At 48.0% G+C, this 15555-nt stretch overlaps 2 protein-coding genes across 2 annotated transcripts in view; one reads left to right on the top strand and one right to left on the bottom strand.

Moving 5' to 3' along the window:
- Positions 1 to 15555, top strand: part of Gro (TLE family member transcriptional corepressor groucho) — a 175049-nt gene that overhangs the window by 110961 nt on the left and 48533 nt on the right. The gene's annotated exons all lie outside the window — the stretch shown is intronic.
- The window catches only part of Su(tpl) (Suppressor of Triplolethal), a 104075-nt gene continuing 88536 nt past the window's right edge, over positions 17 to 15555 (bottom strand). The window contains exons 3-10 of the mRNA XM_076892985.1: positions 7729 to 7853; positions 6376 to 6492; positions 4308 to 4541; positions 3516 to 3586; positions 3247 to 3456; positions 1994 to 2933; positions 1730 to 1907; positions 17 to 1622 (exon numbers count right to left, since the gene is read on the bottom strand). Of these exons, the coding sequence (XP_076749100.1) occupies positions 1398 to 1622; positions 1730 to 1907; positions 1994 to 2933; positions 3247 to 3456; positions 3516 to 3586; positions 4308 to 4541; positions 6376 to 6492; positions 7729 to 7853 (2100 nt within the window). The 3' untranslated portion in view covers positions 17 to 1397. The remainder of the gene's footprint in view (positions 1623 to 1729; positions 1908 to 1993; positions 2934 to 3246; positions 3457 to 3515; positions 3587 to 4307; positions 4542 to 6375; positions 6493 to 7728; positions 7854 to 15555) is intronic.

The following is a 15555-nucleotide window of genomic DNA, read 5'->3' as shown; positions in this document are numbered from 1 at the left end:
TGACCCTATTAAAAAAAAAACGAAATTAATTCACCAAGGATGCACATTGCTCAGAAAATTGATCACCACTGAAAGAGTTAATCGTTGTAAAATCGATTCCTAGGTTGTGCCATTTCAGTAATTTTCAGTTCGTTTGATTGACAGGTCAAGATACGACGACCGAGTCCGCGCGACACAAGGAGCGGGCCATGTGGTGAAGAAAATAAAAAAGAACGAAGAAGTAACAAAGAATCGTTCTAAGAGTTCGCGAAGCGTAAATGGTCTCTCTCTCTTGGCGGGAAAGAAAAACGGCTCTTTCTGCGTAAACGGAGATTAAACGGACGAAACTAAAAGTAAGTAAGAAACGGAGAGAAGAAAAAAAGAGAATAAGAAGAAAGAAAAACAAAAGGAAATGGGGGGCAGCACGCGGATCTTAGGATACGATTCGCGGCAGCTCCTGTGGACAGTCTATGCTAGTAGAGTCTTTCTCTTTTCTCCTTCCGGCGGAAAAAAGGAATATAGTCTCCTCCGTACGTGGCACGTATGATAAGCCCCTACTACCTTTTGGACCCTCTTCTCGCATTCGCATTGTGGTATCTCATCATTTTTTTGTTTTTTGTTTCTTTTTAATCTAACGTACTCTTAAACTGGACGACACACTTGGACGTGCGCACGGTAAGTAACTAATTATATATATTTATATATAGAGTTAATTACTGCTTTCTCAATTGCCTTCCTTCTCCTCGCCTATTCACCTATTATTCACCTGCCTGTCTCGCGTCGGAAGACAGAGCTCCTCAAAGAAAAAGCTTCTCCGCGTACTTTCAGCTCTCGCGCGCGTTTATACCTGGCTCTCTCTCCGCGAATGCCCTATTTCTCTCTCGTCGTTTTCTCTTCCCTCGGATGGACTCCTTTTCTTCCTCGTTTCCTTTCTTCTCTTCTTCCCCTTCGAAAACGTACCGATTGTCGTTAAAAACAAAAAGCCCCTGCATCGATGTGGTTACTTGTTTTGGTCGAAGTGGAGCCACGAGCTACGATCCACGGACGATTATGGCTCGTGGATCACGGCCAAAGTCGGCGTAAGTCGAAGAGATCATCACAGTCGCGCGCGCAATGTCAGTTACAGGAAGAGAAATCTTCGACCCTCGCTGATTCATCCTTAACAACACAGCGTTGAAGGTTCTTCTTCTCTGTGATGTGTGAATTATTATTATAAATTCTCTCGCTAACCCCGGCTCAGAGAGTAGATACTCGACTTCTTTTAGTTTCGGCGATAGAACCCAGGAACCATGTGGACCGTTTATAGATCAGCCTTGGAACATGCCGAGAAAATGCAAATTCTGCGACAACGGAGACAGTAGTAGCGTACCGACAACCGAGAAAAGGTAAGGGATAAGAGGCGGCCTTTTCAGTTTGTGTCAGTAGTGCAAACTGTCCATCTCCTTGATTTCGTTGCTACCATCGGCGTTGTTGCTATTCGTGGTCATCATGCTGCCGGTACAGTTTTGCGTGTCGTATTCCAACACCAGCCGCTTGATATGGCTAAGCTTCTCGTGTAGATAGTGGAAACGACGTTTCGTCTCTTTATGTACAGGATCCCGTTTAGTTTCGTTATACTCGTGTAGAATTTGCCGCCTAATCTCCTGTAACGTACAGAAGAGAACCGTATTTGAATCGTCAATTTTCCGAAATAATTCACCGCTCGAAGAGTCACGGTGCGAATCTGTCGCGCATTACAACGATACAATACCTCGTATTCGTCCCAATTTCCAGAGGTCTCTTCTTGTTTCAGGCGGTCCTGAAGTTGCGTGAACCGTTTCGATACCTTCGCAACTTGAGCGTGCAACCTTCGATACTCCTCGTAATCCGCATTGAATTCCGCCTTGTAACGTTTCCTTTGTTCCGCGCTGCTTATTGTCGTGTAATACCTATAAGTAAGTTCAAGCGTAAGCAGATAATAAGTATTATAAGTCCACGTTTCAGTTTAGTCGAGTCCCTATGAGGTAATACTTACGTGAGGTAGTCCGGGTACTCCGACGATTTAGGGCTCTCCGGCAATTCGAGGTTGCAGGTCGTCGTGGTGACGGTGTTGTCCTCGTTGGTGGAATAGTCGGTAACGGACAGGTCGTTGTACGAGTTACCAGCCGTTCCGTTGTTCCTCTTTCTCGATTCGCGATCCCTGTCACCAGCTCTACCCCTGTCGTTCCTGTCGCTCCTGTCTCTCCTGTCGGCCAGTACTCCGTTCGAACTACCACTGTAACTACTAGCACTACCACCGTCACTCGCGGCACTGGGCATCGAACGCGCCATGTAATCCACGGACGAGCCGGCATTCCCGTCGGCACTGAGGGTCGTCGCCTTACCGACATGGTGATGACGACCGCCGGTCAAAGAATTACTATGGGCTACACTATTATGAGAATTATGGCCGGTGGCCGCGTTGCTGCTGGCTTGGTTCCCGGATGCGCCGGTGCCCGCGACGTTTCCGTCACGATGGCCAGCGTGCCCGGCATCCTCACTGTCACTGGTCGGCGTCAGGCACGGTTTTCCGTTCCCGTAGCTGCCACCCCGTAGCACATCACTGTTCGCTGTTCTTTCGGGCCGATAATCGCCACGGCGATCGCGCTGATGCTGCCTCTGGTCCCACCCGTCAACCGCACCACCGCCGTTACCACCACTCCCACCGTTACCACTACTACCACCGGCTCCACCGGAAACGACACTAACACTATTACTATTACCACCACTGACAGCCGTCCTTCCGTTATCCCCGGTGTTCGACGAGCCGGTGTTCGGCTCTGGTTTCTTATAATGTGATATCCGCGGTCTCTTCGTCGGGAGCCCGTCGTTACCCTGGTAATAACCCGGTCGCTTGTTGTTCAGCAACGAGGGAGGCGGCGCTGTGATCGCCGGCGGTGATCCTGGGTGAGTGGAGTTTGGCGATTGTCCGCTACCTGGAAACATTAATTCCGGTGTAAACGCGTATGAAAGATAATATTGTGGAGTCGAGCTGAAGTCTTCTCTATTGTGAGCTATTTTCGACGTCGCACGAGGAAAGATTACGGTGTTACTTGAACACAGGCGGAACCAATTTTGATCGTATGCCAATACTTCTACTACTATTACCGCTATTAAACCTTCGACAAAGCCAGTAACAATTTCAACAAATCATTCGCATCTCTTTCCAAGTAACGTATTTCTGGTCGGATATTGAAATTGCCACGTGGCAACGAAATGGAGGTTTGAGGCCATGAGAACGATCCGTACCGCTGGATCCACCGTCGCTGGAACCCGGAGGAGTAAGATTCTGAGGTTTCCTTCTCTTCAGCATCGCCTTTTCCTGTTCGGTGTAATAAGGCCAGTCTTCTTGCACATCGTTCCAGACGTACCTATGCAGATGGTACGTGTTGTCCCTCATAAAAGCGACCTGTTTCAAAATCGTCGTCATGACGGTGCGTTCCCGGTCCTTTATGCCCTCTGAAAATAGAATACGGGATAAATAAGATGATCGTATCTTGTCACCTTGGTACCCTTACCTCTATTTATGCGATCGTACAGCTCAGGCTTTTTGTATGGCCTCAAAGCGAGGAGATGGATCAGCCTCTCCCTGTGGACAAAGTTAAACATTTATCGGAATCCATGGGTGATTAATCGATAATAATATTATCGCATTTACGCTTCCCTTTTCGAATGAATTTTAAACGATCGTACGTTTCCCTTTCGTAATGATCTAGGATCTCTGAAATACTCTGCATTAAATCTGCGATTCATGGCTCGTAGAATTTTACATTCTCCCAGATTGAAATACACAATTATTTGTAAAAATCGTACTTTCTCCCTTATAAATCTTAGGATTAATAATCAATAAAACGGAACTCGATGAAGCGGAATCAAGATGCAGCAGATACATCGCGTTACGCTAGTCATTCATCTTCGAAGTAAACGCTTGTGTTCGACAGCTTTCGTTTCGTTACTTTTACCACGGAAGCCGTAACAACGATTCTTTCGAAAGGCTCGTGGGATTTTTTTCAAAGTACAATTCCCAACGATTCGCGTACCGCGCGTACCGTTAGCACTTCTCTCGATGAAATTTATTCAAGTTAATTCCACCGGTTCGGTCGTTTTGCAATTTCAAAAACCCAAGGACCCAACTAATTTGCCTCGAGATGGTAACCGACGAAGATACGGCACTTTACTTCCCGCACAAAGTACAGATGGTATGTTTAACGGAAAGGAGGCGCGTAAAAGAAGAGGATAAAAAAAAGCTCCCGAGCGTCAAAGAGAATCTCACGCGGCGATATGTCGTATTAACGTCGACGTGAACCTACTTCAACGGCCTGCGCATGATGTCGGAGACCTTCTTCTCCGGTTGATTCCGTGCCGCAGGTGGATTACTCGCGACCGGCTTGTAAGAGGAAGACAGTCTCGGCTGACTGCCGGAAGTTGGAATGCTCGCCGACTCCCGATGCCTCGAATTCGATGGCGACGCTATAACTCTTCCGGTCGCCTTCAGCTTCACCGTGCGTCCTATATCGGGTCCATTCGGCTTGATCACCCTGGTGCTGTGATAAACAAAACCAATTCAATCTTTTCTGTTTGCTGTGAGGCGTACAATCACAATTTTAAAAAATTCTATGAACAGTACAGAGTTACAAAGTTATTTGCAGAGGTTGAATTATTGTTTTAATATTTATCAAATTCTGGTCTACTTGTGACCGACTGTTTCACGAATATCGAAAGGAAATATGGAAAAGTGGTTTCTTTCCACGTGAATGAATTACCACGATCGAAGTAACGTGGGGGGTCAGCCTAAACGATACACTATTTTTACGTTACTTTCGTGCAATTTGCATGATTTAAAGAGCACGTAGCAGGTTGGGAAAATGATTGATAGGCCCCTGCAACGTGAATGAACTAGTTCTCCGCGTTAAATATTCATAGTAGAAAGTGATATATGCGAGACCATGCGGGTATAACAGTTTATGGTTGTTGAGCGAAAGAGAACGAGAATAATAACTCCTCAACGCCCACGTTTTGCCACGATGTATCTTTCTCGCGTAAAATATTAATGATTTCCATTGTGCACTTTCCTTATCGACGCAATACGAATATACAACGATAACTACAGTCGTCTTGCAAACGCAAAATGCGATAAATCGGGAAGTCGTGGAAAACAATTAGATCGGTGCGATTTAATTTTCACGCGTTATCGCGAAACGCGATGTCGAATCCAAGCAAACTCCGCAAGTTTGCGGCGAGTGGCACTTGCAGCGCGAAACATCACAGACTGCAAGGGGTTCCGGCCGCCAGAGATACGCCATCATTCGACCACCCCTGGGCGTTAGTTATCTGGGTTCCGTTTGACGCCAATTCTCATCCAATATCTGATCCACCGGCATCTGGTTGCCGCGTGATGATCGATCAATCGATAGCCCTTTTGACGCAAACCACCCCTGAAGCCCATTATCACGTTCCGCCGTAACACGCCGTCACCATTACGCAACCGACGCGACGCTGCCACGTCCCGACGATGCACGCTCGCCGTTCGACGGCTTGCAGCTGATGTCTGCCAGTGGCAATGCACCCCACGAGACGTTATCGAGGCTGCATTTTTTTCTCCCTCTCCTCCCCGCGCGTTTCCACGTGCAAATCCGCTCCATCATCGACGTCGTTGCGTAATCCGCTCGCGTGAACCGTGCCACGCGATGAACGTATCGCTATCCGCGACGCAGAGATGGCGGAGACCAACGGTTCCGGAACGGAGCCGCACTTGTGAGGCTCTCCTAGGCCCTGACCGTCACGCCGTTAAACAAATTAGTCGACTTATCGATGCAACGACCTACCGTCTAGCGAGTTGTAACCGCAACGATTTTTTTTTTTTTGTTTCAGTGGTCGAATGATCGATGACGATGGTTTAGATTATACGTTTGGGGATGCTTTTAACCCCGTAGAATGTTTCGTGACTTGTTAGATGTTAGATCTCTGACGTTCCTCCAACGATCGATTGGACTTAGAAGATCCACGGTTGGCCTGTTTGGACGCAAACGCGGCGCGGACGATATCCCAGAAACAGATGCAGCGTTCAATTATCCGGAAGGATCGCGTGGACCGCGAAGCCTCGATAAATGGCGGTACTATAAATAGCGGGACCAGCCCCGTCTTGTGCAGCGAAGGTGAAAAGCGTACGAATATGACACGGAAGCCGCTCGAAATAGAACGGTCGAGCTCGTATTAGAAGGGGTGGGGCCGTTAACGAGGGCGTCGAAGAAAAATCGGCCTCCGCCGAGGATCGATGAGGTTGAACCGTACTTACAACCGACGTGTCTACTACGGAATTTTTGTTTCTCAGACCAGTGCTAGTAGTAGTAGCAGTAGTAGTAGTGGAAATAACCGTACCATTTGTTCTTGTTATTCTCCTCGGCGACGGAGATCCGATGCCTGGTCGTCTCGTAGACGTCGTCGTTCGCCTGTATCCGCATCTTGCACGGCAATGCGCCAAGGCTCTCCAGGTGCCTGCACAGGAAAAACAGGACACGGTCAAGAGACGGATATAAGTCTTTGGAACGGATCGCCATCGTCCTTTACTTTTTCCACCCCGATTCGACTCTCTTAACCCTTTCCGTGCTACTGGAATATAGTATGTAGCTGGTGGATACTATGGCTTGCGCGCTACGAGCCAACACGAATGCTACCGAGCTTAGGATTTCATACAAATATAGTTAATAATTTTGCAAAATAATTATTCTTTTTGTTTTATTCTTTATCGTCGCACAGCTTGGAAAGGGTTGAGAATTTCGTACGTGCTTCAGGAGCGCGGTATGGGGGATGCATTCGAGTGCTCGATATCGATGCTATCTTTCTCACAGTCGACGACTCTTGCTTTTGGAAATCTTCCACTTTGATCGGGAAACGCAGTTCGCGTAGGTAGAATTAATCATACGTTCCAACCGTACCGTTTTAATCTTTATGCCTCGATCGAATCGATATAAAAAAGATGTTATCTCTACATCCTATCGTTAACAAGCGTAGCCTCAGGGAAAATTAACTTCGATTTCGAGCACTCGAGCTAGTCTAAATTTAAACGACGCTCGCTATCGCGGAATCGGTTAGATATTTCAGCTGGACGGCTACCTGATCATTACGGGGGGAAAGCTTCGATGTATTTTAGAAATGATAATTTTGGTCCCAGTGATCCCGCGTACGCAATAGATCCATTTACTTTAACGATACAGCTGTAATAATTACATCCTCCGCCGTTCCGATATAACCCTTCATTCGAGGTATGCAACTATTCTGGGACCGTTCGCTATTATTGCGTCCCACTCTTTCGACACGACCGATCATTATAGTTAGCTACGATCGTTTCACTCTAGCCGTCGACAACAGCTGTTCGATCTTTTCTCAGCACGTTTCCGATACGGTTCGACTAATAATCCAGCAAATGTATACCCCTACTCGCGTGTTCGCAATTATCAAACGGATAGCTCGAGCCTTTCGAACGTACCGTCCATTTCCTTACCGATGCGATAACTTCGCATCGCGACTCGATGGATTCATTTCCGCGAAGGAGAACGGTTAGCCGCGAACAAACTCTGGATATCTCCCGATCGAACGTTTCCAAATTTGTAAGTTAATAATGGAAGAAGGCATCGATCGTCGAGCTATCCGTTGCGCGGTCGACAAACATCGACACACGTTGCCCGAAGCAGAGGGATCCGAAGTACGTGAATATAACAACGAGTAACTCACTTAGGGCCGGTCTGCTGGATGCATTCGAAGCCACCCTGAGGACCCTCGATGTCTTGATTGCCGGAGAGGCTGAACGTAAAGCCTGCCGATCCATGGCTGGATTGCGTGGATGGAAAGGAGAGTTGCTGGAATCAGAACGCCGCCCGGTTATTCCGTGTGCCTTCATCCCGCTAATAAGGTCGCATTAAATTACGAAACAGCTTATGGCGTGGTAGCCAGCGTGTACGTGACACGTCCCGAGCCATGTACCTGGTCTCGTCTACCTATACCTGGTAACCGCCTCGGGTATACAACGCCGTACGAGACGGCCATATGTATCCCCTGGCTGTCCGTCTATCTATCTGTTTATCTGTCTGCCTGAGCCTTTAAGCAGGATTCGCCTAAGTAGAATCTAATGTTCCACGAGCGGAGCGTTTTATACGCTGCTCCTGTTGTCGTTACTCACGTTACGACGACTCTTCGATCCGATGTCGTGCGGTACCGATTCTTTTTTCGCTCGACGACTTTTCTCTCTGTTCGACGAGGAACGCGGAGGACGAGAGAGGCGTTCTCTCGTTGAAAACGCGTTTTCCACGAACGGATACGGAACGCGTAAAAATCGAGTACAATTTGAAACGCGATCACGTGCAAGCTAGAGTTCATGCGATCAACACGGGGGGGCACGTTCGGTCTGAAATGCGGTACACAAATTGGGATCGAGATTGTCCGTTGTAACAGGCTCTCTCGTTGCCGCGGATAGACGGAACAACGGTGATTAGAGGCACCGTGTCAAATTACAGCTTAAACCACCACCCCGCCGACGATTCAGCTCCGGCGAGCGCTGTTTGGCCGGCTTTTAACGCGGTTACGCGCGGCCATAATTTCATCGGACAACAAAGGCGCGCTCTGTTCGCGGTTATCGGCGCGCTGGATAATTCCGAGCTCGTTCAACCTTGCCAGGAGCATCGTCGAGGTATAGGATAGATCATACGAACCAATGTATTACCGCGTCCGCAACTATCCAGCGGCTACGGAGCCCGTGCGCCATTTTAAATGGCCAGCGCCGCCACGGTTCTCCGGAAGTGGAACGCGCGAGAAATTGGCGCGTACGATTAAACGCATCGATGACTAATTCATCGTCACCGTACGATCGTATAATTGAATTAAGTGCAATCGTGAACTAAGAGCGGGTATTACTTACTAATGAGATCGAGGAAGTGTTAGATGAAGGCTCTGTAGCGTAAAGAGCGGCAGGAAACCTGTGCAAGACGGTCTGTTCGCGCACCTTGCCGATGCCCAGACGCGTTTATTCGCTGCTCGCGAAATTGGAACGGCGCGGGACGTAAATGAAGCGGCCGTGGTGTTTCGAGGATCAACGTCTAAACGCGTGCGATCTAGCCTCGATCGCCATCGTGTCCGGGCATCAATTACGATCGTCGCACGTAACTAAGCACGCGACGTCCACGATGAATAATCGCCGTTCGGTATTTCAGATCGTTATCCGTCAGTTCGAGAAGAATGGCGCCTGGTGCGTCGTAAAACCGCGTACCCCGTTTAATTGTGATACATATATGGAGGAAGTTGTAATGTAAATTAGAAATCGCAGCGTTAAATACTATGCACTTTGTTATTCACGCGAGTTGTGTTATTTCTAACGCGTTCTAATACCTTCGAATCGAAGTGGTACGTCCACAAAGAGATGCGTCGCAAACATGAAGACACGAGCCAACAATCTCGTGCACGATAATTAAATTTGCTCCTCTTTTATTGACACGACATCGACGGTAGGCGCCGCGAAGCGAGGAGAATTGGGGACAATTCCGATAACCTCGACCTTAGTCTCTTCATGAAACTGCCACTGGGCCGGACGGTCATTGAAAGTATAGTCTTAACCGCGAACATCTTGTTCCCGTAAATGATATCCCTTACAAGCGTCGAGAGACGATAATTGCGCTCCTAGGATTAGAGTGTTTACTTTCGCAGGTACGCGATCATCGAGATCGTAAATCTAATTAGAAGTGGTTGCGTAACGAAAGCTTTAATGGATAGAACGCCAGCAAATATTTATTCCCGTGATAAGTTGCAACCAGTACTGTGTTTTATTGATGTATGGTGGATTATAATTACATAACGACGCGAATAGAAGCGAGCTTTTTATATTCCGCTGGTGGATATCCTCCTATTGGTCCCAAATTGTTTTCAGAGATGATTCCATCGAGCGGTACCACCGGTTTGTTTTTTTCTAGAAACGCGACTTAATCGCGGCCTAGCGCGTTCGTTCGCCGAGCGTTCACCTCAGAATTAAGACTTCGTTCTCTCATGAAAAATTCCATGCATCTGTTAGTAACCGGTGTCTCGGCCAAAGATTTCCCATGTGTCACGAGGCCACCGTGCGTGTTCATCAATTAACAATTACCCGCGCAGGGTCAATCGAGCGGCGCACGGCGTCGCCTCGAGGCGATCCTTGGCCTTCCGAATAAAATGGCACGACGCGCAGTACCCCGAAATGAAACGTCAATTGTTGACAAGCAACGTGGGCGTAATTCGTTGCGCAAATAACATTAACTTTACGTAACGATCTTCTGTATCTCGATAACGTCCCCTCGGCAACGTTCCTCTGTCGCTTCCTCGACGATTCGAGGCCGATCGGTTCGAACGATTCCAGCGAAGGATATCGCGATCGAGGTACGCGAGATATTTCTAAGAATTTCGAATTGAAAAGCGAATATCTTGCCGAGTCGGCAGTGAAATATGGCGGTGGTTTTAATTGACGCAGAGGCATCGGACCCGCAGCGTCGTATCCAGTTATAGAGGTTAACTGTTCGAGCGGATACGTACGCCGCGTAGATCTCGAGCGAAATCTCATTTCGAGCAGCAGAGGATGCGACGGGTATTACCGTATCCGGTGTGCGTCGGATGTGGAAATGGCAAATGGCCTGGGACGGCGAAACCCGTGCGAGCCCGACCGCGGAAACTTTTCGATACCCGCGGTAATAGAAGTCTCCTCCGGGACGGAGGCGAGCCGTATCGAATACGAGAAGTCTCTAGCCAACGTCTTGGCTGTTCACCGCCGGAAGAATTATTTGCCCGCGATGGCGGCGGTAGACAGGGGACACATTTATCTGGATATTCGGATTAACGACGCCGCGGCTGCTCGAAAATCGGTTCCACCTCGGCGAACACGATGGAAAAATGTGATACTCGAAACAAGATTTAGTGGAATTTTAAGGAAAAACGATATAAATTCGCGCTGTTGTTCGTTACGATACGAAATATAAGAGACAAGTTGACAAGGAACTATCGCGATGTATCATCGTGTACGCGTGAATCTATGGGAGTCGATTTGATTCACCGAGATGCGGTTATCCGATTTTTACGGCCGGCCTGTTTTCAAGCGACGCGTTCACGGACACGAACGACTAGCAAGAAACCGCGTTGCCATGCTTTCGAGAATTAACGTCCGCGCTGGTAACGCACAGAGAAAAATCGGCGCAGCTTTTTCTCCGATTGAATTTCATCGAAAGCCAGTCGAGCACGACCGGCTATTTCGCAATGCCCGCTCTCTCCCACTACGGCTACCCCGAGAGCCCCTTCTACCCCCTGGTTATTCCTTTCTCTTCCTCGATTCCTACCAAATCCTTTCTTTTTCCCTCGCTCCGTGAAACGCCTCTTGACATTTCGGAATCGGTCAGTGGACCGATTATATTTCGGACGACGCGTCGGCAGCCTGGCAATTAAATCGATTGCACGGCCCCCCCAACTGCTCGCGATCTACGCGGGAATTCGAAAGACCAGCGAAGGAACGATCGTTCCAAGAGGGTCTTCGATGCTTCGCTCTTCCTTTTGTTCGATTTTTACGAATAATTTCATAGCGTTACGAAAACGGGCGCGAGGATTCGATTCGAGCGGACGAGAGCGGTGCGCACTTGCGAAACCGTTTATCGTTATGACGATGCAAGCGTGTCTGAGCGGTATTACCTGCTTTCGTCAATGCAACCACGCCGGCTTTGGTTTCCACGGGGTACTTATTTTTCTTCTCCTCTTTTTGCCTCGGTTTTTGCTTTTCGCCGGTGTCTTTCGCCGCTACCGCCAACGGGAACCGGTCCTGGCGCGATGACGGGTGACGAAACGACGAACGAGCGTTTATCAAGTATTACGGAGTTGCGACAGAGTTACATTTTCGAGTGTGCGCGGTTCGACACGCGACGGACAATAGAATTTCGAAAACCATATGGAAAAATGTGTAGGGTATGTGTAGGGATGAGACGGTCGCGCGAAACTCTCGTTCGACGGATGAAAGAAAAAGGGGTACAGGGGTAAACGGTGACAAGAGACAAGCGATCGCAATCTTCGAGGAGGAAGGGAACTTCTCTCACGGACGTTCACGTATCGAGGACACGGTGGGATCCCCTCCTTCTCTTCTCCTCTGTTAAACGAAAGGTTGAACCGCGCGAGAATGCGATATGAAAGTTTCGTGAAGGGAGCAAAGCCGTTCGGTTAAATTTCACTGCGCGAAGGACGCGTCCGTCATCGTCTCTTTACGCGTCGCGGATTATTCTCCTTTTTTTTTTACGACGACCACCGTTCCTCGTATCGTTATATTTCGCACGAAACACGAGAGAGGCCGTGTAGTACACTTTCGCCTTATCCTACTCTTTTCGATTTCCAATCTCGAGGTCGCTTTTTTCATCTTCGACACTCTTCGATCCGAAATTAATCACAAATTAATATCGCAATGAATATTGGTATACGTGATTCGCGTGTCGGAGGACTAATTACCGATCGAGTGGCGGGCAGCGTCGAAATGTTTCGCGGGGAGGGTCGAACCGAATTTCACCTCGAAACGGCGCGGTCCTATGCAAATGCCCGAAATCGTGCTCCTAAACAGCTCCGGCTAAAGTCGTAGCACGACTCCTTGGAATTTGGAATCGAAATGACCCGTATTACATGTATCGAGGTCTAGGTCGGGAGCCAGACGTGCGAGCGGTGCTAGAGTACACGAAACGAGCGTATCGCGACGTCGTGGCGAACGTAAAACTTCGCGCGCGAGCCTCGACCAACGGCAACTTTGTACATAAAAAAATGACGGGAAACTTATCCAGCGATAAGCTTCGGGGCAATCAAATTCCAGGATTCTCAAACAGCTCTATATCCCGTTATCGTTACCATAAATCGTTTATGGCGCGACGAGGAGCGTGAAAATTTATGCTCGCGCGGCGGTTGTAAATAATCCAAACAGGCGTGACAGGGAATAAATACATATTCGTAATAAAGTTTCACGAAGGAGCAATAAAATCTCCGCTATATCGATATCATCGGCATTAGTCGAATATTGAGTCGCGTTTGTATACGAGAATCAATCATGTGAAAGGAAACCGGATGCAAATTAAGCAGCAAAGTTCAATCACGCCTGTCGATTTAATGAAATGCACCGGGAGTTCGTTATGCGCGTGCGTCGCGTGTACCGCTGTCGACAAATATTGAATCTCGTATGGAAAAACCGCGGCGTTTCCCGCGACGCGTACAAACGAGTGGATCCGTTTTCCTTTGCATAAATCCCTTTGCGACGGTTGCATTCGATGCAGCTGACAAAGAGCCGCCTCGAGTGGTCTGCGCTATCGGAATCTCGATAAAAACGCGATAATCGCGGGCGGTGGTTCCACGCTCTGAAAGGAAAACCCGAGAACCGCCGTCTGGATAACTGTAATCTCTCTCGGAAAAGGGGGAGGACGCGTTTCTCTCTTTACTTCTCGAGTAACGCTTCAGATTGTTCGTTGAAGTCGCATTGTAATCTCACAGATTGACTCGTTAATTTTTAGCCAGATAGCGCCGTGTAAAAATCGAAAATCGAGATTTTCTGATCGGTAGCATACCGAAGCTCCCCTTCGCCCCTCCCTCTGAGCAAATAAGTAAACAGAAGTCGACTTTTAATCCTGGGAAAATTCTACTTTTTATGTAGCGCAGAGCAAGTCATTTGAATTGATTTAATACGAAAACACGCTACTTGCATAAAATGCGGTCGCAAAAAGAATTCTCGATACGATAACATGGATAAGAGATTTCACTTTCAAATGAACGGTACAGAAAAAAGTACGCGTAACATTTATTAGCTGTTATCTGTCTTGTAAAGTTACAAACCTACAGCTGCGCCTAATAACTCTTATCTTTATTTATTGGTTATTGTGCCATTATATTCTACCATTGTACTACCGCATCATCACTGGTAATCTATCGATAACAATTATTGCTTCCTATTCTACTCGTCGACACGATAAATCGTGATCGCACCTTTTATACCCCATATTTCTACCGAGTGAACAAAAATTGTACACATTGCACAGCCTCGAAACGTAATTAATACTCGCGTCAAACATTTACTCAACGTAATATCAAAACGATTTGTTAATCGATTCTGAGAGAGAGAGAGAGAGAGACTGGTTTCATTCGACATAACATTTATACAATTCCATAATTGAACGCACCGTGTCGTCGAGCGGCCGGTGGCGACTGTTAAAAATCGATAAACGACGCCTGGAACTGGACACGGATGCAATGGATCTTATTAACGCAGCGGTCGAACCAGTGCACGTTACAGGTATCGTAATGTACGCCTCGAGGCACGTGAACAGAACGTGCGACTTCGCCAGACAACGGCTCGGGCTACGTAAATTGCACTCTTATTAGTTGCATTACCACGTTTTGTTCGGTGCCTGTACACGCGTCTCTACGGAATTACGTTTGTGCACTTGAACGACAAGCCTCCCGAGCTGTGAACGCAGACAGATGGCGACGAATTAATCCGGTTCCACTTCCGTTGCGAGACTCGTCTCGTAGTTGGAATAACTCTTGTCCACGATTCGAAAGGATTAAGAATCGAAAACATCGATATCGAGCTCGTTAACAGACCTTTGAATATTTATACTTGTACGACAGAAGAGTTTACACGTGAATTTACTCGTAAACGCGATCCTCTTGGTAAAAGAAAAGACAGAGGAAGAAGAGACGATCGACGCGGACTGGCCACCGGAACTGGCCGGATAATCATCGCGCGAACCGATCGATTACGATCGCGCACGATCAACGATTCGATCGCCAGCTCGAGCATCCATCAGCGGTGCCAGCTTCGAATTATTACGGTGCTTAAGGCCGGGACCAGTCGAGGAACAACCCCTAACCCCTTGATCGCTGCACACGCGCGGCGTCCCCTCGCGCAACGAGGACACGCGATTTTACGAAACCCACGACTAATCGCGATCGATTTCGAGGATCATCCGACTCGTATTTACAGGAATCGACGCTGAAAGGGTTACCGTGGATGCCTTCCATCCCTCCCTCTAGCTAGCCTCGCTATTTCACGCGTGGAAGATTCGCAGAATTTCCGGGGGAACGTCCGATTGGCATCTCGAGCATCGTTATCGATTATCCCGCTCTGTTCCTGGCTGTCTTTGAACGCGTTGCACGATTTCCGCGATCGGTTTTCTTGTAACTGTTATCGAATCGCCGCGCGATCATTTTCTATACGCGCATACGAGGAGAAAATTCGGAATATTTCAGAATTTCCCATTGGCATTCCGATACTGTATCGCTTCCGGTTATTTCGGTTTGGTAGGAGGCCTGTGGGGTGGCAGGGGCGCGGTGGAGCGGTTTTCGCGGTTGATTTCCCATGATTGTAATCAACCGGTTACTTTGCGTGGAATTTGTTAGCTTCCGATGGTCATGAGTGCCGGCGTTGTTGGAATGTGAAACAGTTTTAACATCGAGATGCTTGGAATTCGTGGTACGCGTATGGAGAACGTAGACGGGGATAACAGAATTCATAATTTCCTGCGAGAGGAACGTTTCTGTATC

The sequence above is a fragment of the Xylocopa sonorina genome, chromosome 3 (assembly GCF_050948175.1).
Source record: "Xylocopa sonorina isolate GNS202 chromosome 3, iyXylSono1_principal, whole genome shotgun sequence".
Lineage (NCBI taxonomy): Eukaryota > Metazoa > Arthropoda > Insecta > Hymenoptera > Apidae > Xylocopa > Xylocopa sonorina.
This window is presented reverse-complemented; position numbering and strand designations above follow the sequence as displayed.